Genomic DNA, 22,868 nt, shown 5'->3' with positions numbered 1-22,868 from the left:
AAAAACAATAGCACACATCCTCCACCGTGCCTGGTCAATACAGTGATAATTAGCTGTGCGACACAGTACAGGATGTACCTCGACTCAGTCCTTTCAAATATGAAACACATACACTGCATGCTTTAGTTTCATTATAGCTCAGGGTAGAGGGGCCTAAAGCGTTCAGAGTGAACCACATTAACACAAAAGCACAAACAGATACGTCGACACATACACCCACAGAACACTACATACACAAAAAGCAAAAATGTAGATACACACAAGTAAACACAGTGGGCTTTGAAGCTGCAGAACCACTGCTCAGAGACAGACACACTGCTGAGAAGAGTAACTTTTTGGAAAAAATGACACAGAGTGACGGATGCCTCAGTTGTGTTATCTGTCTCATTGTTCAATGTGCTCTGACAGGCAACGACAATAAGAACTCAACTTTCAGAACCACCATGGTCTCACACACACACACACACACACACACACACACACACTTAAGACAGCAGTGCTTTGGTAACTGTTCCGAGTAAGTGTGCATCTCCCCAGGTTATCCTGTTACAGTGTACCTGTTTCCAGCACAGAGGAGGCCTTTGTGTTCCAGAGCAAGCCTGTAGAAACCAGAAGATGCTGAAAGGAAAAAGAAGTGTAAAACACATAAAAGGAAGGATGAGACAGTAGCCAATGAGGAAGTGGTGAAAAATGGCAATAAAAAAAAAAAAACAACTTTCTAAAAATGAAATGGATAAAATACTGTCCATTGCCAAGAAGATACACTATTCTTCATTGTAGTTCTAAGGATAAAAAATAACACCTACAGTAACATGCTGAGTGTTGTAAGCACGAACTGTATTTGGCAATTCAGTGGTCTAACAGTAAAATGAGGAGAAAGAGGAAGGAGAAGAGATGAAGGTACAAAGGCGTTTGACAAAGGGCTAGGAGAGAAGCCTGGCAGAATCTGGGCAGCTACACAATTCAGCTTCTGTCCATTCATGTATTTTAGTATATGTCCATGTCATGATATAGTCCCACCACTAATGCAAAATTTGAGAAAGCTCCATCTTTCAGAATAATATTTCCAAAGATGCATTACAACATAGGAATGCTTCCTTCAAACAGGCTGTTCATCTGAATGGAACATTACGGTCTTCTCTGGCAACTGCCCTTGTTATCTCTAATGCACTGTCAATATGTCCATGATCCAAAAAACATCATTTGGCTATTTTTAAGAAGGTAAAGCCTCCAGTAAACCACAAAGCTGCACTAAACGCCTTGGCTGTTTCAAGGCTGCAGTGAGAGAGAGGATCCCTTAACTATTAGAAAGCATTTTTAATTTTCAGGCTACTAACTCATTCTCTTGTGGACCTATGCCAATGTTCTTCTCAGCCGTGTCTGCAGAAAACTGTTCTGCTTTGTTAACCGCTTGCAGCATAAATATATTTCTTATGTTTCCACCGCACAAGTTTGTCTAGATGCCTGAGGCAACATGTTTCCTGTCAATAATTGAGGTTCATCATGTGGAGTGCTAGCTATGGACAGATTGCTCAGTATTTCCCCGAACAGTGATAGAAAATGTAATCAACATTCAGGCATTTATTCCCCTCTTGATGGGAGCAGAATGAATTTTAAACTGCACAAACACGGAGTTTAGTTTTATAAACATTTCTTTTTACTACAGTAACAAATCGTCAGTGGTTTAGACGACCAATCATATTACATGAAAATTAAATTAAATTACGTTACGCTGCTTAACTGGAAACAGCTTTACAGTCAAATTCCATCTGTTTAGGCTTGTTTAGCTTAGTCGGACATTTATGAGTTTAAGCAAAATAAATGTATTGTCAACAAGTTGCTTAATTCTATAAATAAATCTATTATGAAACAGCAGGAGTGTTAGGATACATGTTCTGTGTCTGTTTGGCCACGGCTATCGGCTAATTCCTGATGGTCTGTGCAGAGCATGAAATGGTAAAGAGCGTAGCACAGCTGGGTGGAGCAAAGTGGACTGATCTTTAGTTCGGGTTTAGTGCTAGTTTAAATTGCATAATGTAATCTTAACATATCATTGCTAAAGTGTAGAAATATTATGTTACAAATAACAGTTTTGTATTCAAAATGCTAATTAGTTATAAGTACAAAATTATGAGCTCATTTAACGCCTATACTACCAAACGTAAAAGCAATCGTTACTTCTGTAAATGTATTGGACAACTATGTCATCCATAAAAGAAATATCCCACCATTAAATCCAGAGCACATCAACAAGGTTTAGTTAGTGTAAGAGCAATTTAACATAATTGATATTTTTAATATTCCTCATATAAGTCAGGATCGTTATCATTTATCAGTATTTTAATGAACTGCTTTAGCCTCATTGCAACATATTTAATTTACTGGTGTTTACTCGTACAGTATTTTCCAACTCACCTAGTTTCTTTGCAAAGACAGGCATGACAGATGGAAGAAGGCCGAACTGGGAGGATAGGATGGAGTAGAAGTACTGCAGTATCTGAGCACTGGGTGCATGTTCGCACATTCTCTACACACACGTGCACACACACAAAAAAAAGACAAGTGATGAAAATACAATCAAGCTTACACAAGCTTTTTTTTATTGCCTTATTGATTAGCCTAAATATGAACTTCAGAAAAACAACACATAAAAGAATTGCATTACATCATCGGCCCTGATCGATAGGCTCAAATCTCCATGTGTATACAAAACTAATGAAGACTGAAGCTGTGTGGCTGTGCTTATTAATGCAGTCATTTAGCAGAACTGCCAGGCAGAACATAATAATCAGTGTGACCTATTTCTCAGAATAGAGATGGAGAGAATTGCAAGATCATTTTCTCAAGAGTCTAGTTACAAATGTTTGTGACAGATAGAAGGTCAAGTAGAGAAAATGATGAATTGGGCGTGTGTTTGTGTGTGTGTGTGTGTCTGGGTCTCACAATGACAGTGGGTATCCAGATGGAGTCGCAGCAGTGCAGCAAACACTGACACAGAGACTCTAGTGAGTCCTGAGCATGGCTGTGTTTATATGGAGCTGTGAATGTGTTCTCCTTCAGAACAGGGTCTGATGCACACTCTTCGGCCAACCTCGAAGGCACACACACAAATGTGCCTTCAATTACAGAAACTACATCTACAGTTTAAGTAGAATATTCTTCTGGTGGATTAAAAATATTTAGTTTTATGAGTCCACCGATAGTAATTATTAGTAATTGATAGTAGTAATTACTCTACTACTTATAGAATTAATTGAGCTCACTTCAATAGAATACTTGAGACTAAGCCTTTATGATCATTAAGACAAAACAAACTTTTACAAATATGTATATTCCCTATCTGAACTACCTTGTGATTTGAATGTTTTCTCACATACTTGTAGGTGACTTTCAATAAAGGCCTTTGTCATATGTTTGTCATATGTAAGACTGATAATCCAACAATGAAACATTGTGAACCAACTAGAATTTACCACACACTATACTGAGTCAGTTTATTCACTCTCACTAACTGTGTTAATGATCACATTTAGATTCATAAACATGTGACCTGACAGTGTGCTGACCTGCAAGCGGCCTGAAAACAGACCAGTGCCTGGAGCAGAAACCCATCTGACCTCAAAGTCTGGCTGCTGGCGCCCGACCTCTCCCGTCTCCCCTGGTATTTCAACAGAAAGACATGCAGAAGAAACGGGAGAGAATGGGAGAAAACTGTAGAAATGACTTATCAAAGTACATCATCCAAAAGAGTTGCTGAAGGAAATCACCAAAGATTTATCTAAAACATTTAAAACAAAATCTCTATTAACACTAACCCTGAGAAACACTGACCTCTTTCTGTTTCTAGCTTTAGCTCTGATTACTTGATACTGAATTGTTCTCCAGTGCAATTAAACCATACTTTTGTTGGAATATATATATTATATATTATATATATATATATATATATATATGTATATATATATATATATATATATGTATATATATATATATATATATATATATATATATATATATATATATATATATATATATATATATATATATATATATATATATATATATATATATATATAAAAGCATGCAGCAAGGTGAAAAAATGGGTGTGTAAATCACACAAGGTTTAAGAAAATACGTGTGCGGAATACACCAAGAATTTAGTCTGACATGTCTTTGTGTCCAGGGGGATCAAACTGTTCCGTGAAGCGCGTTCCTCTTTGTTTGTCAGTTCACTACTTTAAACTTTTCTAGTTATGCATTGGCTTATACATTTGGGATATAAAGATGAATATAATCAATTTTCTTCAATGTGATTACACACAAGCTTCAACCTGCTCCTTTTTCAGAGAACTATCATCATATTGGAGCACTAACTGTAAATTGTTCAAAGATGAAATGATACAGTACAGTATGATAAACATTCATTTAATTGTAAGTATTTAATTTTAAGGATCATATATGTAATGTATTGTTTTATTATATGACAGTGTCAGTTTCAGTTTAAAATTTGGATAACACATAAAGTAAAACTAACTCACCATGCTCCGCCAATGAGCAGGGGTGGGTAGGGGCAGCTCAGAGAATCTGTTTGTGACGGCCTCTACCACACCTTCTACCTCCCTGTACTGGACTGGTCTGGACTGGTGGTTCAGTCTAAAGAAATCACATAGAAACCAATAGACATGTATGAATACATATTGTTGTATTACTTCCACAGTTTTCCAAATTATTAGAAAACATGTCCAGGTTGGATAAGTTCAGAAGAGAAAAACAAAAGTTCTGAATGGTTTTAGGGCCTATAATGGAACTTAGCTTTAGCTTCAGCCTACTGTGGTCTTACATGAGAGAACGTCAATCATTATACATTAAAGCACTGATAGTAAATTGACCAAAGATGCAATGATATGTATGATGAATATTCTTTTATTAAAAAAAATCAAAATAAAGACGTGAATGAACTGAGTGGGTTTATATATAGTAGTGCATATACTTGTGGGCTGTGTTTTTTGCTGAAAGTGAAATTTTAGATAAAGTGGCAGTGTGTGTGTGTGTGTGTGTGTAACTAAATAGGGTGTTGTACCCATTTACAAATACAACTTCAATTACTTACGACAGTCCTACATCACTAAGCAGCCTGGGAGAATTGTGGTGAGAAACAGCAGTCATACATTTCCACGACAATCAATCAAAAATAATGTGAAAAATCCTCAGGATATTGCTGTACCAGTATCTTTAACAATATGTGAGTCATTTATCTTCAGTATGCGTCTGTGTATACCTGAAAAGGGCAGACGCAGCACTGGCAGCCTGTGTGGCTACAAGCAGACAGGAGGACGAGACTCCAGCTTTCACAGTCTCTGAAACTGCCACAAATGCTGGACCACTAGGGAATAAATGCACACTGGGAGGCTGTCTATATATACACACACACACACACACACACACACACACACACACACACACACACACACACACCACATAAAAATTACATGCACAGGGACAATTATAGACGGCGCTTTGTTTGAGCTTCAGCATGTTCAGTTTGAATTAAAATAATACATACTACATTAAAGGGCCAAATCTCAGATTAATTATGAATATGCTAACACTGATACTGGAAGAACTGTGTGTTAAAAAACAGAAGTAATCGGACAGATACACCTAAAGTGCAGAAAATGTATGCAACAACTTATAAAGGTTGTGGCAGTCAATGACTACACCTGTTTTCCTTCCTCACAGTGAAAAGCTGGATACTTTAGCTCTGTGTTTAGAACAGCTGATGGGCTGAATGATTAAATCCATCATCCACTGAGTTTTGCTGTGTATAGCTCAATGTGAACACACAATATGCTCTGTCACTTCCATTTGCAGCTACAGATGCCAAAGCTATAACAGTACCAGCACCATGTCTGACAGATAAAGTGCTGCTGTGGGTTGTTATGAGCGGTTCCTTTTGGTGTTATCACTTTCCTCTTCCCATTATTTTGACAGATGATGATTTCTGTTTAATCAGTCCACAGACGTTTATTCCGGAGCTCAGTTTCTTTTGTGCATTTGTTTGCCTTTCTATTTTTGAAGATGAACAGGGGATTGCATCCTGTGGTGAACCCTATGAGGTCATGAGGTCTTATACTGCTTGTTGCAAAGAAAAAAAAGATACACATACATCCTGGATAGGACTCTTGGTTTGTTGTGTAGTTTTTTCAAGTAGTGGTTGTTCAACATGCAAATTATTTTTTGGTTATCCACAAGACATGTGCTCCTCTAACAGGTCACTTGCCCTTTCTAGTTTGCTTGTGAACCCTCCCAATTTAGCCACCCAACTACAGTACCTTTTGGTTTTTGTACGGCTCATTATCTTCTTCACTTGCATAGTCAATTTGATGCTGCTCCAACAGAGAACTCCAGGTCACTTTAAACAGAAACTCTAAATCCTTTCTGACGTATATGTAAATTATTTTCTGCATGGATGAAAATGTTGAAACAGCAAACAGCAGCTTATGTGTAGGGCTGTATCTCACACAGCTATTTTTAATAGTAATGTTAAGTTTTTTTACCTGTAAAATTAAAGCTGAGATTTGTAACTTTAACTCAGTGTCTGTAGCTGCACAATGAAGAACAAACACTGTGCAGTTGTCCAAAAACGTAAGGTCTAGATTTCAGTCCAATATATTGTCCCTGGCATCTAGAGGAACAGGTCTATCCTAGACCAATTAAAAAATTTTAATCCCTCTTGTAAAGAAATATTTAAAAAATTAAGATATTTACAAATGGCACTGTACTTTAGTTAGGACTAAGTATCATTAAACATTCCTTTCATTTCGAATTTTATAAAATCCTTAATAGCTAAAATAACCTTTTTACCCCTAAAACCATTTGTAAGTTTCAGCTTAGGATTTCTGGGTATTGTTAAAGTTTCAATGACGGTACCATTACTTACATTACTTCCAAACTATATGGTTTTTGATACCCATTTTATAAAATCTATGATAAATGTGTCATATGGCCATTTAGCTGTAGTGCACTACAAATCATTACACTAATTAGATTTGTAGCATAATGTAATTTTAATTACCTTGGCATTTTTACACTTTAAGCAGTTTAACAGCATTTAAACAATTGCCCCCGTTTTCTACAATTTAAAGGCTAACACATTAATATTTGAAAGTGTATAAAAGCCATAGGCGAATGGGAAACTCCAAGTTTCCAGATGGCTAAGGTAACTCCTGCCACATCCCCTCTGATAAAAAAATACAACAGTAAAAAGTAAAAAATGTAAACAATACAAAAATTTCACAGCAAAGCTGACAGATATCGGAGTCAGTGTAGAATGCTGTATGCTGATGACATTTACTCCTTAGATACTCAAATTTGGTATTTAATAATATGTCATTTTTCGATACCGATGCGTAATGAAGCAATTGAATCTTTGCGATAAAAGTATTGAAATTTGGTAGGCAGCCCTAATTTTAGCAGTGCTACATAATTCAGTAAGAAGTTTGCCAAACAAAGAAAGCAGTGGCCTTTTAGCAATATGCTGATATGTTTTTTTTTTTTTACATGAATTTTATTCAAAGTTGTTCAAAAAGTTGCCTTTTTGTCTGTTACTGTTTGTGCTGCATCTATCTTGCTTGCTGTGCCAACACTAGCAGTGACAAATAAGTGAACCTAACCTCTCTGTCACACTCAAAACACGTACTGACATAATGTATTCTCTAGCTTATTATCCCAACTATAACCATCACAAAGACATTCTTAATTAAACCCAACCCTTATTCTAACCCTAACTTAAACCTGATTTTAACATTAACCCCCCCCACACACACACACACACTTTTTAGCTTGTTCAGCACTTTAAGAGCTCTGGTTTGGCTTTTTTATATTTTTTTTTACTGTGCTTCTCAGTGTAAAGGACAAATTACCCTCAGCATTTCGAATCTCTTATCCCCTGTATCAATACCATGTGATGGGTGAAACGTTTCATTAAAATTATGCCAACCTTGCAGAAATGTGACAGTGTTTTACTGGCCCATGCTATAATTTCATCTGCAAGCTAGTCGACAGTTCATTCAGATCGAATTAAACTTCCCAGTGCACCATATTTTACATGTTTTACAAGACGTCTCCATGTCTGTGTGGTTGAAATTGCACATGCTGTTCAGTTTTTGGACAAACTGGGGTGTAAATATCATTACATAAATCTGTGTTGCAGTTATACATAACTTATCCTGCGACAAATAAATAAATAAATACTAAGAAATCTGTAATACACATTCATCAATAATATACTGTGTTAATCTCTATTACTTAACATACTATAGGTGCCAATATGTGCATCTGAATGACAAATGGGGACATTATGACAAAAACAGCTGCAGCCGTCTGACACTGAAAGGTAGTTAAATACTGTATATTTATGTATTTTTCTAATATTTTTTAGCAGAAATATTCTGTGAAGCGTGTCTTAAATTGGAAAGTTGTTGTCAAAGGCTCCAATGAGCCAGGCCGAGTAAACATTCTGGCAGCACTGCAGCATAATTAGGTTGTGAAGAGTTTAGGAGAGTCTCATTCTGCTAACCACAAATTTCTATTATTTCTGCTTCATTAGTAAATTTGATAAAACTCTCCATTGTCATTTTATAACAACAAACACCTAAAGCATTGTGCAGAGTGTGACGGAGCATCACAGATTGTAGCAGAGCATAGTAGATCAGGGGGTTGGTAGGAGTTTTCATGTCGAGCCTCATCCTACCGCTGTCTTACAGCAACTTGCATAATGTGGCTATAATTTAACTATAAGTCCTGCAACTGCATCCACCTTCCTGTTATTTGACAGCACCCTGCTCACTGGCATATCATTACACTTGAGCATCTCTAGTTTAAAGAAGTTGAGTTACATGTTCAGTGCAGTGAAATACATTTAGCATTGGAACAGTTCAAAAGAAGGGAAGAATAGTTTCACCTTTCCAGTATCTGAGTAAGAAGTAGTAAACCTTGTTTCTGCACTCCCTCATTTGTCAGCCGCAGAGCCTCATTCAGACTGCGCACCAGTGACTCAATACCTAACACATAAAGAACAGAAGAAATACTGTGCAGGCAGACCAATACCGTCCAACACACACTCATTTTGCTCATTGCCAAAGTTGTCAGAGGGGCAACTATGATACAGGCTACAGCACCTTCTTCGATTAAAATGAGCGACAGGGTTATAAATGTGATTTGTGTACAGAGCACTCAGACACACCAACACACAATCATGCGTGTCAACCAAATAGTGGCAGTGCTAAATCTTTCTAATTTACACTTACAGAGTCTACAGTAATAGGTTTATACTGAACAAGAGCGAGATCCTTATACTAGGTGTTATTACACAAGTTCAGGGTCACTGCAGCGGATCATTAGTCCGCATGTTGAATTTGCATTTTTTATGCCGGATGCCCTTACTAGCGCAACCCTGCCCAATTTCTGCAGGCTGGGGACCGGCTGCTGGGGGTTTAATGTCTTGCCCAGGGACACTTTGACATGTGGTCGGTAAGAGCGGAGCACGACCCTCCGATCCCATGATCGGCCAACTGAGCCACAAGACAGAGGTTTTAATAACATTTCTCATCAATTTCATAACAATAAATCAATGCAGATTAGCTAGTGGATTCATTAGTTAATTGATGTCTTAGAAAACACATAATTGAAGACAAAGTGAAGCCCAAAGTATTTGTGTCCAAGTGTGTGTCCAAGACTCTCACCATAAACAGAGTGACATTGGGCGAAGAACAGTGGGTCTTCGGTCAGTAACACCAAACATGTGTAGACAGACCACATCAGAATTTCGCTACTGCTACTGGCCAGACGGTCAAACAAAAACTCTAAAGAGTTAAGAGAGATACAAAGTATAAAATAAAAACTTTAAGATTGGCTTTAAGATAATAACTGTAACATAAGATTGGCTTAAGAAATAAAGAACAGAAAGAGAGAATAGTAAACAGTCTTGCTACACTGTTCTTCTTCACTTCCAAAATCTAAGAGTGTAACGTTTTCAAACAGATTTTGCATATGATGCATCAAAAAGGATTGTAATATTTTTCTTGAATGTTCAGGGCCAAAAGAAAAACAAAAACAAAATCACTACAGTGGTGAAGAGATGTAGAAAACTAGTAAAGGCATCACATAGCAGAAGAGGAAAACAAAAAAAAAAAAAAATTGTCACACTTGGAATGAAAAGGAAATATAAAAACAGAGAAAATAATGTGCCAAAAACAAATCAAAGAAGGCATCAGCTTGTGTAACCGTCACATCCAAGCCACTGTGTTTTTGTCTGCGAGTGTATACTACCAGATATATCGGCCCTGATGAATGGAGTGCAGTACTGACTGGGAGAATGAACCAGGATGGATGCGATACACTTAGCACTGGTCACCTGCAGTGTCTCATCACCACTTAGCAGCAGCTGAAAGAGACAGTGTATTTTTAGGATCCACCAAAAAACTGAAAACTGTATAGTTTCTTTAAATCATTTCAGGTTGCTGTTGACAGTGTTTTCTTAAGCAGAATGTCTGTCCATGTCTTTGCAGTGTGATGCAGTCTGAAGCCAAGGGGGAACTGTGGCCCCTTTTTGGCTAATTTTATAAATGCTAGGTGTGTTTTAAAAATATCTGATAATTGTTTACAGGAACCTCTTTTGGTGAATAAAATCTTTATTAAAAACCCAAATTAGTCTACCAGCAGATGTTTCAGAAAAAGTTTACTTAAAATCTGAATTATTTGTGACCCCCCTACTCTGATTGGCTGGAACCCCCACGTTCACCAGTAGCTAATGGGTACATTTATTTATTGAGGTTGCCCTGCTACATCTGTCATACCAGACACTTGCTGTAGTTAAGTTACTAAACATATTGGAAATCATTACATACACTCTTGGCAAAATGTGTATTCATGTAAGAAATTATTAAGAAAGTAAAACTACATTTACCCTTTGGCCAAGAATGTAACAAAACCAGAGATTGCATGATACTTTTAGTGTAGCACAATTATTTTTTCCATCAAATCTGTTAAAATGCTTTTATTCTTTTGCTGTCCACAATCTCTGCACTGTTGTCTGTTAAAAACTTATTGGTATATTTGTTGTTACAACAGATCCCAAAATACAACACATTTAATTATGCTTATTTAGATTAGATAGATATCTGTGATTATTATTGCTCATCACACAGTGATCTCCAAAAAAAAAAACCTACCAACGTCATGAGCTGTGCTGTAACGCAAGTCATCACTGAGAAAATCTGCCTAGATGTAATCTACACATTGATTTCCCAGACATGAAGTACAAATATTTGTCCAGGGTAAACCACCCTGAATCACTATTCAAAGGCGCATTAATCCAGGATTAGAACTTTTTGTTATGATTGTAGTCAGTGCCAGAATGCAGGTCTTGGGGGTGCAAGCAGGATGTTTGGACAGAGACCTTTTTCAGTATGAGAGGCAGAGGGTGGTCAGGGGACTGTTGCTCTTGGTTTTGGCTGAAGATCGGGCTGTTGTTGGCATGGCTGCTCTGGTTCTCATTGCACAGGACCTTTTTGCCAGGGATGTTCATTAGAACTGACACTGCTTCTTCCAGCTGCACCAACAGCCACAACAGGCCTAAATAATGAGAGACACGGAGTGAAAACAACAATGAATGCATATGCATGTTCAATATATATATATATATATATATATATATATATATATAAAAAATAGAAAGACTTGGTAATAGGTGAAAAATACATGACAAAGATGCAGAAGATTCTTTGTTTCATGGGGTTTCTTTAACACTGATAACAATCTAGCATTAGCGTTACAGACAAAATTATCTGTAGTCTTCCTGCTGTCATACTGATCTGGTCCATATAACACACTTGATAAGGCAAATGAAATCCATAATATACATAATATTAGGCTATTTCTTCAATGATGCAACACTTTTGTAATGTAGACAATCTTTACAATCTTTGAAGATTAGCGTGAATAAGATATTATTTTTTCCTTTCCAGCAATCTGAGAAGAAAGTAATAAAAATCTTTTGTTAGAAAATAATTTAATTCTCTTTAATCCTGATTAATTCCTCCATGTAGCTATTCTCACCAAGGACGATGTTAAAATCGATTTAAAATAACACAAAAGGGCAGCATCAACAGCTCACATGTAGGTTCTCTAAATCCTGGAGTATACAACCTTGGTTTTCTATTCCATCCATCCCATTTCTTTCAAAAGGAAAATGGTGATGTAAGAACAGCAGTCTATAAGGTAATGACTACATTTCCTTCAATAACCCCTCTGTACCCAGCACAGACCCCCAATCTGGTTATCACCAAAGCACACTTATCTTTATAACCTAAGCCTTCTGCAAGATAGCAACACTATTTCAAGTCTAAAGAATAATTCCTCTTTCACCATCTAGCCTCACCCTTAAGTACATTCTGCATTTACGTGCGACAACATAATTGCCATCCATGCTATAAATTCCCCCCTTTTTCCAAGTCTACGCCTTCATGTTACATGTTCCATACATGACAACAATTTCATAAAAGCCTCTCTCTCAGACATCCACTGAAGTGAAATATCATCCAATTTTAATAAAATCGTCTCCTTATCTTGTAAAACGATGCAAATGTATATATTTTTTTTATACTTGACTAAGAAAAGCATGCTGCACAGAGCTCAATGAGCTGAATGAACTTAAACTATGAGGTAACCATCTCAATCTATCCAGAACTTAATAGAGCTACAAGGCCAATTATATATGCAGTTTTTCATACAGGCATATAATGATGCACTCAATTCTATTTTTATACATAAATGTGTTTCTCAAGTGTGAAATACACTGAAAAGTCACATCTATGCAGATGTGGCTATGAAAACTCAATCTGAATAAACTAGATAATAAACTTGTGTCAAACAAAGGTTTTAAAGCTAAAATTACTGAATGTGAAAATTATATAATTTATTTTACAATCTATACAATCTCTGTTTGTCAGCACTGCTTAATTTATGTAAACGCAGTCTTGTTTACAAGGTAGAATTCATAATGCATTGTAATGATTGAGTGCTGGATGTTTTTATTAGTCTCTACTTATATATTGCATACAAATACATAAATAAATTATAAGTTTATCTTACCAATACAATTGTTAATGAGCTGCAGAGAACCTGCATTGTTCAAGATCTGCAGAACCAGGATACAGACTCTGTCCCTGATGACAGCAGGCAAAGACTGGGCTGCTGATCCAAATAGTTTGATCCACACATACAGGACTGAAGCCTTCAGTGCTTCATCTGGGTAAAGCAAGGCTGAGCATAGATTCTCCAGCAAAGGCACTGTGGACGCATTAACAAACAGAGGATTAAGACAAAATAAAAGATACATAAATTATCATGTGGGGAAACTGTGTTAGTGCAATCACGATGAATAAATCTTAAAATTAAATGGGGTTACCAAAGGGCTACTGTGTGTACATGTGAGAGAAAATTAAACCAGTCAAAGATGTTAAGTATAAATAATATATACGTCAAGAGAAGCACAGGTCAAAAAACAAGTGCAATGACTTGACAACATGGAGGAGGAGCAAACCACCAGGAACGGCAAAATTTCACTTTAAGCTATGACAGAAAATTGTAGTGCCAACACTGAAGTCAAAGTTACCATGAAGATGAAAGGATTGAAGATTGGCTATTGGGATAAAGTGCAGCAAAATGACAGCTTAAGAAAGTGAGTAAGTACAAAAGTTTTTCTTTTTTAAAATACATTGGGGTAAGATAGGAGTCTGTTGTCTGAGTACAGCAGACATGAGCTAGAGTGAACACTCCTAGTCAGAGCGGGAGAGTATGATTCAAATCCCCAAAGAGAAAAAAAAAAAAAAAAAAGAGAGAATGAAAGACAGGACAAAGATAAACTCATGGAGTGAGTGATGGCGAAAAGGAGAAAGATGACAGAAGTGGTACAGAGGCTGAGTTGGTGGAACTGCAGAGGGTGAGAGAGTAGACCCACATTACAGCACTGCATACAAGATTTTTCTTTATAGTTTTCAGGTTAGCTCTGGGCACAGGCTAATCCTTGCATACGCTTGTTGGATGTCATTGTGGGAGGGGTTTCAACACTGCTCACTATCCTAACGGGAGATTCAAATATCAAATAATTAACAAACTGAGACTGTGCCCCCCAACACCACCTTAACACACTCCAAAACTCTTGTTTTGTTCTACAGCATAATCACTCCTAAAGAAAATACCATAAATCATGCAGCGAATGATCCAGAAGCAGCCTTATACATGTTTTCCCTCTGCTTGTCGGTTTTCTCCGACAGCCCAAAGACACCCGTGTTAGGTTAATTGGTGTCTCCAAATTGTCCGTAAGTGTTGTCTGAGTGTGTTTGTCCCTCAGTGTTGGCTGGACTTGAGTGGAGACCGGTCAAGGGTGTATGCTAACTCCTGCCCAATGACAGTGGTGGCAATGGTTTAATAAAAGGATGTATATGCTGACAGTGTAGAAAATATATTTAAATATGCATCCAGAAAGTACTCACAGCGCTTAACCTTTTCCACTTTGTTATGTTACAGCCTTATTTCAAAAAGGATAAAAATCATTATTTTCCTCAAAATTATACAAACGATACCTCATAATGACAACGAGAAAGAAGTTTGTAAATTTATAAAAGACAATAAATGATGAAGCTCTGGTAGATCCTGTTTCCACTGATGATCCTTAAGATGTTTCTACAGCTTGATCGAGTCCACCTGTGGGACATTTGGTTGATTAGACATGTTTTGGAAAAGCATACAGCCATCTAAATAAAAGGCCCCACAGTTAACAGTGCATGCAGAGCACAAACCAAAGCTGTGAAGTCGAAAGAATTGTCTGCAGACCTCCGAGACAGGATTGTAACGAGGCACAGATCTGGGGAAGGGTACAGAAAAATTTCTGCAGCATTGAAGTTCCCAATGAGCAGAGTGGTCTCCATCATCTGTAAATGGAAGACCAACAGTAAAGCATGGTAGTGGCAGAATCATGCTGTGCAGGTGTTTTTAATGTGGCAGGAACAGGGAGACTAGTCAGGATCGAGAGAAAGATGAATGCAGCAATGTACAAGGAGACATCCATGACAAAAACCTGTTCCTGGACCTCAGACTGGAGCAACGGTTCAACTTTCAAAAGGCCCTAAGCACACAGCCAAGATAACAAAGGAGTGGCTACGGGACACATCTGTGAATGTCCTTGAGTGGCCCAGCCAGAGCCCAGACTTGAACCCGACTGAACATCTCTGGAGAGATCTGAACATGGCTGTGTACCGATGCTCCCCATCCAACCTGATGGAGCTTGAGAGGTACTGCAAAGAATGGGAGGAACTGCCCAAAACTAGGTGTGACAAGCTTTGTAGCATCATACTCAAAAAGACTTGAAGCTTTGATTGTTGAACCATTTGTTTAGCACCAAAGTATTAAAAAAAGGTGGTGGATATTGTATGAATGTAATAATATGTAGATGTGATTTTTTTTCATTTTTTTGAATTTGCAACAATTCAAACTAACTTCTTTCACGTTGTCATTATGGGGTATTGTTTTTAGAATTTTGAGAAATTAATGAATTTTATCCATTTTGAAATAAGGTTGTAACCTAACAAAATGTGGAAAAAGTTAAGGGAATGTGAATACTTTCTGGATGCACTGTAAACCAGCTCTGTTAATTAATAATCGCAATACAAAATAACCACGAGTGTTTACATGACCCATTAACCCATTAAACAGGGTTCTAAAAATAGTAAGTGGTAGAAAGTAAGACAAATACATAAGCAGGTGGCTAGAGAGGAAAGAGAAGCAAGTACTAAAGTATAATAGAGTGACTTAAAAACAGAAGAATAAATAATGTTAAAGTGTTGGGCAGCACTTGAGGTGAATGAAGACAGAGAAACAAAGACTCCATGAGTGCAGAAGTGAGAGTGAAAGAGAAAGATGAGAGTAAGAGAGCCAAGCCGAAGCCAAGCTGCTCTGTGAAGCACATCAAAACCCTTGTGAGACAGAAGAGGCTCCCAGACATGTTTGTTAAAACCAAAATATATGAGGTAGCCAAGATGTGAGCAGGCATAAAGAGAGAAAGAGACAGTGAAGAGAGAGATGGGGTGGTACAAACTAAAACCTCCACAGACAAAGGATGGAAATGGAAGAACAAAATATAAGTGCAACAAGAGAAAATATCACATTTTATGATGCATGGATACATACACGCACACACACACGGCTGTTTTCCTTGTTTACTGTTTTGCTGTCTTACTGTGAAGATGGACATGTTTTTTCAAATGACTGAGTGCGAACTTTTAACTATATTTTGCCACAAACTAAAATGGTGCATTAATGTGTAGTCTGATCATGTCAGCCTGTGACCAACATTGTAGCTTGTATCACTGTCATTCTCGTCCTTTATCTTCCCTGTTATCCCTCTGTGTCACCCTCTTTCCTTATCCTATTAATGCTTCATCCTCCTCCCTGCTCCCTCATTTTGTCTGTATCCACTTCTCAGTTAGGACCTGAGGGAGTAACACATCAGCAATGCAGAAATGGAAGAGGGAGGAGAAAAAGAAGAGATTAAAACACAGATACTGGCTGAAAGAGCAAAGGGGTTACAAAAACAGATGGGTTAATCATGAGGCGGACAGGCAGGAAGTGAATCAGAGAAGGAGTGAAACATGTCAGGTGCTCGGGGCTCAAATTGCCTTTGCCATGTTGTTGTCGTTAGTCCAAACAGAACCGCAGAGACTTGTTGAATGACAGGCCAAAGACAGGCACACACAACCAATCGAGCATTAGCATCGCAACAACCCAACACCAGCTCAGGGGAGTTTGTGTAACTCATGAAAATACATGGAAGCTGGACACAGGTAGCATAGCAAAATCACTAGATCCCTGCTCAGAAAGCAAGAAACACAGGCAGTACACAAAAACTCACTCTGTTTAATGTGCACCGTTAATCAACCGAGTGTTTTAAAGGTTCATTGAGTACTCAGACATATGTGGCTGTAACATAAATTAAATGAGGGCTTTTAAGGGAAAGGTTATGTTAACACGCATTTGTAACTTTTCCAGCTTTTTATTTTTAAATTTCAGCAGGAGCCAGTTACATGGGGAGAATTTTAAGTATGGACACCGCACAGTTATCTAAATGCAGCTGAAGTGTAATTGAAAATGTCATTCCAGCTGGAGAGATTGAATTGAAAAAGTTCAGAGGGAAATTATGTAAAAAAAGTTTTATGACTTATTTTTGTTTCTTAGGAGGGAGAGGAAGTGTGTACTGAATGCAGACAACCATTTTATAGGGACAGTGTATTTCTATACATTTGGGATTTAAATGAAAAGGACAAAATTGGCTGTCGTGAATGAATTATGGATATTCTTCTGTAGACAGAACAAGGAATGAAGATAATCATGCACTTGAGCTGAACTTATATTCCTTAAACCCAGCAATCTCATGTGAATTGTCCCGGAATTTCTTTATTTTTACAGTGAGAGGCAAAACAGCATGATGAATCATCTGAGATCCGACCTGACCTGATCTTGTGTCGCTTGAATTTTAAAAACTGACACAAACCCAATGTGATTCAAAGCAGTTTGTGTTTTCTTTATTTTCCATTAAATGAAAATAGATTTCTCTGGCTGCCACTTGCACAAGGAGGTCAAATGTGGATGTCTGCTACGAAGCAGCAGGCTTAAAGTTTATCATAAGGATTTACCTTTTTGCTCATGGACACTTCACTGTGGTCTACAAAGAGTGTCTCCTGTAGAATATCACATACTAAGAAAAGTATTAAGGCAGCAAAAATATTTATATCCTCTACCCTAACAGCAATGTTGATACCAGTATGACATCTATGTCGGTTCTTACAGTATTCTTTAACAGTTACTGGCGCATCCTGGTCCAAAACTGCTATTAAGAAAACTTCACATGAAAACACAAAACCTTGATATACCAGATTCAGGTGTGAGAGGTGTTTGAGTGCCTGTTGCAGTGTCTCACCATACTGAGTTACTAGATTATAGGCTACAATGGGGGCTGCTTCCACCAGGCTCCCTAAGAAGTTGAACGTGGGCAGGAAACTCTTCACACTGAGCTGGTCACTCAGCTAGACAGGGGATGTTCAAAATATAAAACAGATACAAGAAGACATGCAAAAGTGTAAAGGAACTTGTCTGGATGAAAATGACTCAATCACACTGTAAAGCCTTATAGCACACAAACGTTACACAAAGAATAAGATCACTACAATTTCAGATTCACTACACAAAGAACACAAAAGGAAACTGATATGACAAATGATAAAACAGACAATGTGAAACTGTTCCAAAATTTTCCAAAATCACCTCGCTGCAGCATTTGCAGCAGCAAGGCGGGCATGGAAAAAAAAAGAAAAAAAAGAGAGATTCATGGTTTTCATTTTACTTATGCTGACAGGAAATACAGCTATCACTTCAACAGCCCTATACTCCAGGGCCTCTTACACAGGCTTGTAATTTTCTTTTTCTTTTCACAATCTCAGAAAAAAAGCTTATTTGTTTCAGTACGCTGTAACATTAGTTAAAAGAAATTGTTTACAGAGTGTTTTCTTTATAAAGTTCCAATCAGACACTATTAATGTACACAGCTTTATGATTTTGAATGATTGTTTTCCACTGCTGCCTGCTCCACAAGTGACAAAGAGAACCAAACCACTCTGGGGGGTTTAAGCTGCAGGTTACATATTTTAGGCTGCTGAGTGTGTTCATGTGCCTTCATGTGTAGATGAGCAAGTTTCACTATATGTCTGTAAATGTGTTGGTCTCACCTGTTTGTGAATCTCATCCAAAACAACATGTAATGACGCCTCATTCTGGAGCTCTAAAAGCAGCTGAACCAGCACTGACACGATCAGAAACAAAATGAATACACACACACAGATTTATAAAAATAATGAGTAACTAATGTACCTGAACACTCATTGTATGCTACTAGCTGCCCATAATGTTCATTAACAACATTTGGTATCATTGGAAGACCCAGCTATACTGCTCAGTTAAAACAAAAGATTTTATTAAATGGCTGAATTTAGAACATTTCTTCGCCCGTTTCTCCTCTGTTGTTCCTCCTCACACATAGATATGATGACTACATTTATAGAGGTCAATGAGTTAAATATGTGTGAAAGGCACATTTTAATGTGCAAAAAGCAAAAAGCAGTGTCAAATTTCAAGCACTCTACTAAGGATTACAGCAAAGTGGTCCCTGGGGCATTTTAAGACAGCTACCATAAAATCATGCTGTCATGTGCAGTTAAAACATTTTTGCATTTCTAAAGACAAAGCTACGTTAAGGCACTGAGTGCTAAAAACTGCTAGTTCACGAAAAGGCCAACATTTAAAAAAAAAACTAATCATTACATACAAACAGAAACCAATAGTTCAGTGCAGAATATCAGCATATGAAATTAGGTCAAAACCTCCAAACATTTTAGTCTAAGATCAGCTCTACAAGCCATGAACATTATCACAGCGGCACACAAGTGTGTGAGTTGACATTACATGTGTGACTGTGAGCATGTGTACTTTCATATTGTCTATATTATTAGTGCTGAGAAAAACTCCATCTATGCTTGAGAGAATACAATGTGAATAGGATGTGAGAGTGTGTGCACAGTACATGTGTTTGTATGCGTCTTGCAAGATATGCACTAGTGCTGACACACATCCAAAACACAAAGAGATGTAGCTTCACCTTGGTCAACCTTTTCCAGAGTTGCTGGATCCCCCACAGTGTGCAGCATCCCTGGGGACAGAACAGCAATGACAAGACTGGATTTAAGCAGCAGCTTCACAAATCCATAGAAAAATGCAGAAGTTCTGCTACATTTCCATGACACGTAATAGCAAAAACACCCATGAAGCAAGTGTGAAATTATACAAATTGTAAGGATGTCTTTAAATACTCTTGAGATAGATAAATAAATAAACATATGTAGAGAGGAAATTAAAGGCTTCATTTGTGTTGGATTACATTCTCATTGGCATATGGTGAAGCTCAGATCAACAGACCATCCCACAAGCTTACCATTTTACAAAATATCCTCTCATTGCACTAATTTGATTAGAGCTTAAATGGTGTAGGTCTGTTTCTTTGTGCTGCAATACCCGTGTGAAATCTAGCCAGTAAAGAGGAAGTATCAGCAATATCCTCCAATGTGATACCAATAAAATACATCGGGGTACAATTCAACCAGTAGTAGAGTGAAAGAATTACATAAAGTTACTCACCAGTGCTAGCTCCTGCTCACATACTATTGATGACTTTGTATACATTAAAGATAAAAAGGGACACGAACGAATTCATTTCAGCCATTGTATTTTGTTACCTGATGAGCTTTTACATAGAGAATCCCAGTTTGCAGTCAGAAGAATAAACTGCATGACAAACAAGAGTTATAGTCCGGTTACCTTAAAAGTCTTCAGATAAAGTTCCCATCAATTTAATGTTTGTTTGATGATTGTGCCAATAACCGATATTTAAGTGATTTTAAAACCGACACACTGACAGGATGAAAGAGCAGTATACAATAATTAAGAAACCAAACTGACGATAACATGTTTTTAGAGAAATAACTGGTTAGATAATTTAGCTATGTCACAGCAGATTTAATGTGGCTGTGATGAAACAGGAACATTACTTACACAGGGCTAACATCCAATAAAGGCACATCTCTTCCCAGTTTATCAAAAAATTAATGTTACGGTTTAACTCTACCACAAATGGCAACTGCACAGCTTGATTATGCCTTTTATGGCTGTTATTAATTAACTGTATCTATGTTACTATATTTTGTTTATGTTTGTATTGTGCTTCTTGTTGAGACTGGACCACACCGAGTTCCTTTTAATGGTCAACTGTCTTGACTCAGACTCTACTAACCACTGATCTGCGAAAACTCCCCCCATGGGAGATGTCCAGATTAATCAGGGCTTATTAGAAATGATCCACGTTGAATATTGTGTCTGTGCACTGGTTAATTGCACTTATTGGAGATTTTTCTTGATTTGTAATTCAAATTGCAACTTTTTCTCACCTAGAAGAGAAACTATAAGACGCACAGACACACTGTGGTCCTGTCCGAGCAGCTCTCTCAAAGCCCCTGGAGAACACGTCATCACTCTACTGACACCAGACAATGCAAAAGCCTTTCTCACCGACTGTACAACAGAAACAGTAAAGCAGAGATATACAGGAGGGTCAATAAAGCCTGTGCGCCAAGGACAATTATGGGGATAATGTATTCATTTACTTCTAACTTCTGAGGTAGTAATACACACACCTATAGTGGATTTCAAAGGGTTTGAGACCACTCTGAATATGTCAACTCTGAATAACCTGGAAAAGTGGTTCAAAGACTGCAACTCATCCCAAGACCCCCTACTATACAGCCTTGTAGTGACCCAGTTTCCACAAAACATTACAGAATGGCATGGAGTGTTCCCTTAGAAACATTCAGTCCAGCCAAGACACTTATTTGGCTCACTTCATTACACTTTCCCCGGTCCTAAGGCCCAGTTTCCCACCATAACAATGCTACTTTTTTCAAACTGCACATCTTTATTTGTAACAGGTAACAGGTATGTTGTACGTTGAGATGTTTGTGACTGATGAGGTAATTGAATCCACCTGAGTGTCATCACAACATGAGCTCAATGAGATGTGAGCTTTTGTCCAAATGCTAATGTCACAATCCTGACCTGGAAGTGCACCTGCATAATCCTACACACTGCATCTCTTTATTTCATAGGCCATAGCAAACTTTCTGATTAATGCTCTTTCCAGGTTTATAGGAAAATTAAACATACACTTTAAGGCAACAGAAAGTTTCATTTTGGCAGAAGGTAGCGTTCATGTTTGAATGGGATAAAAATGACATTATTCTTACCGCAATTTCTTCACTCTCAATCATTTCAATCACACAGGCCACACACAGCAGCAACCCTCCTCCCTCTGCAGGCCCCAGGCGGCCGCTCCATTTTGGGTTGTGTCTGAAGTGGAACTTATCATAAATAATATTCCCGCTCGTCATTTCACCTATTAAAATATATATATATGTAAACACAACACGACTTATTAAACAATTATTTCAACCTTAACTTGGGCAGCTGACTACATGTAGCTAGCTGCTTTTTTTTTTTTTTGGCCTACACAGCTTGACTAGCTTAACGCTAACTTAAGTGTTTGCTATCCCAGCTAACGTCCCGTTACAACTGTCATTAAACTCCTGTAGCCAATCAGCATGCGGCCTCTTCTCTTCCTATAAGTCGCGTCCTCTACGTAACGTTCTGTTAAAAGTACTGACAAGTCTAGTAGCGTTATATGAAATACATTCATTCATTCAATGACGTCACCCATCCATCAGCTAAACGAATAAAAACGAAATTTATTATTTTAAATTATTTATTAATTATTTAACATTCGTGAACACCATTTTGCGCATAAAAACAATAAACGGTATGACATTTTTGTGGGCGGAGCGTAGCAGAAGGCAAAAATAAACCACACACACCAGTTTGTAAAACTAGCCAGCAAGTTTGGTTGGTATTGTAATATTATTTGAACAGTGGCTGGAGAAAACCATCACCTTGAAGCAAACGTGGGTGTTTCTTTAAAAAGTTATCATTAACCTACGGGATCACTCAAAGAGTCATCTCCACCCGTTTGGAGATGTTAGAGCACCGGATATAGTTTGTATATTACTTTGGAATAAATGGTCTTCATGATAATATAAGTACTGAGGGGACAAGGCCATGATCGTGTCCAATTCCCAACTGTAAGCAACATCACAATTTGC

The 22,868-nt window shown here is 37.6% G+C and overlaps 1 protein-coding gene across 1 annotated transcript in view; it reads right to left on the bottom strand.

The window, feature by feature from the left end:
- The window catches only part of LOC137100003 (meiosis inhibitor protein 1), a 58,276-nt gene extending 36,070 nt beyond the window's left edge, over nt 1-22,206 (bottom strand). The window contains exons 1-16 of the mRNA XM_067477546.1: nt 21,960-22,206; nt 21,108-21,231; nt 19,766-19,816; nt 18,840-18,913; nt 18,035-18,140; nt 13,153-13,350; nt 11,459-11,634; nt 10,330-10,444; nt 9,744-9,863; nt 8,963-9,062; nt 5,279-5,413; nt 4,539-4,653; nt 3,567-3,658; nt 2,944-3,091; nt 2,416-2,527; nt 558-618 (exon numbers count right to left, since the gene is read on the bottom strand). Of these exons, the coding sequence (XP_067333647.1) occupies nt 558-618; nt 2,416-2,527; nt 2,944-3,091; nt 3,567-3,658; nt 4,539-4,653; nt 5,279-5,413; nt 8,963-9,062; nt 9,744-9,863; nt 10,330-10,444; nt 11,459-11,634; nt 13,153-13,350; nt 18,035-18,140; nt 18,840-18,913; nt 19,766-19,816; nt 21,108-21,231; nt 21,960-22,103 (1,871 nt within the window). The 5' untranslated portion in view covers nt 22,104-22,206. The remainder of the gene's footprint in view (nt 1-557; nt 619-2,415; nt 2,528-2,943; nt 3,092-3,566; nt 3,659-4,538; nt 4,654-5,278; nt 5,414-8,962; nt 9,063-9,743; nt 9,864-10,329; nt 10,445-11,458; nt 11,635-13,152; nt 13,351-18,034; nt 18,141-18,839; nt 18,914-19,765; nt 19,817-21,107; nt 21,232-21,959) is intronic.
- Between the last annotated feature and the right edge of the window lie 662 nt (nt 22,207-22,868).

The sequence above is a fragment of the Channa argus genome, chromosome 15, assembly GCF_033026475.1.
Source record: "Channa argus isolate prfri chromosome 15, Channa argus male v1.0, whole genome shotgun sequence".
Lineage (NCBI taxonomy): Eukaryota > Metazoa > Chordata > Actinopteri > Anabantiformes > Channidae > Channa > Channa argus.
Note: the sequence above shows the minus strand (reverse complement) of the source record. Positions and strands in the feature narration are given on the sequence as shown.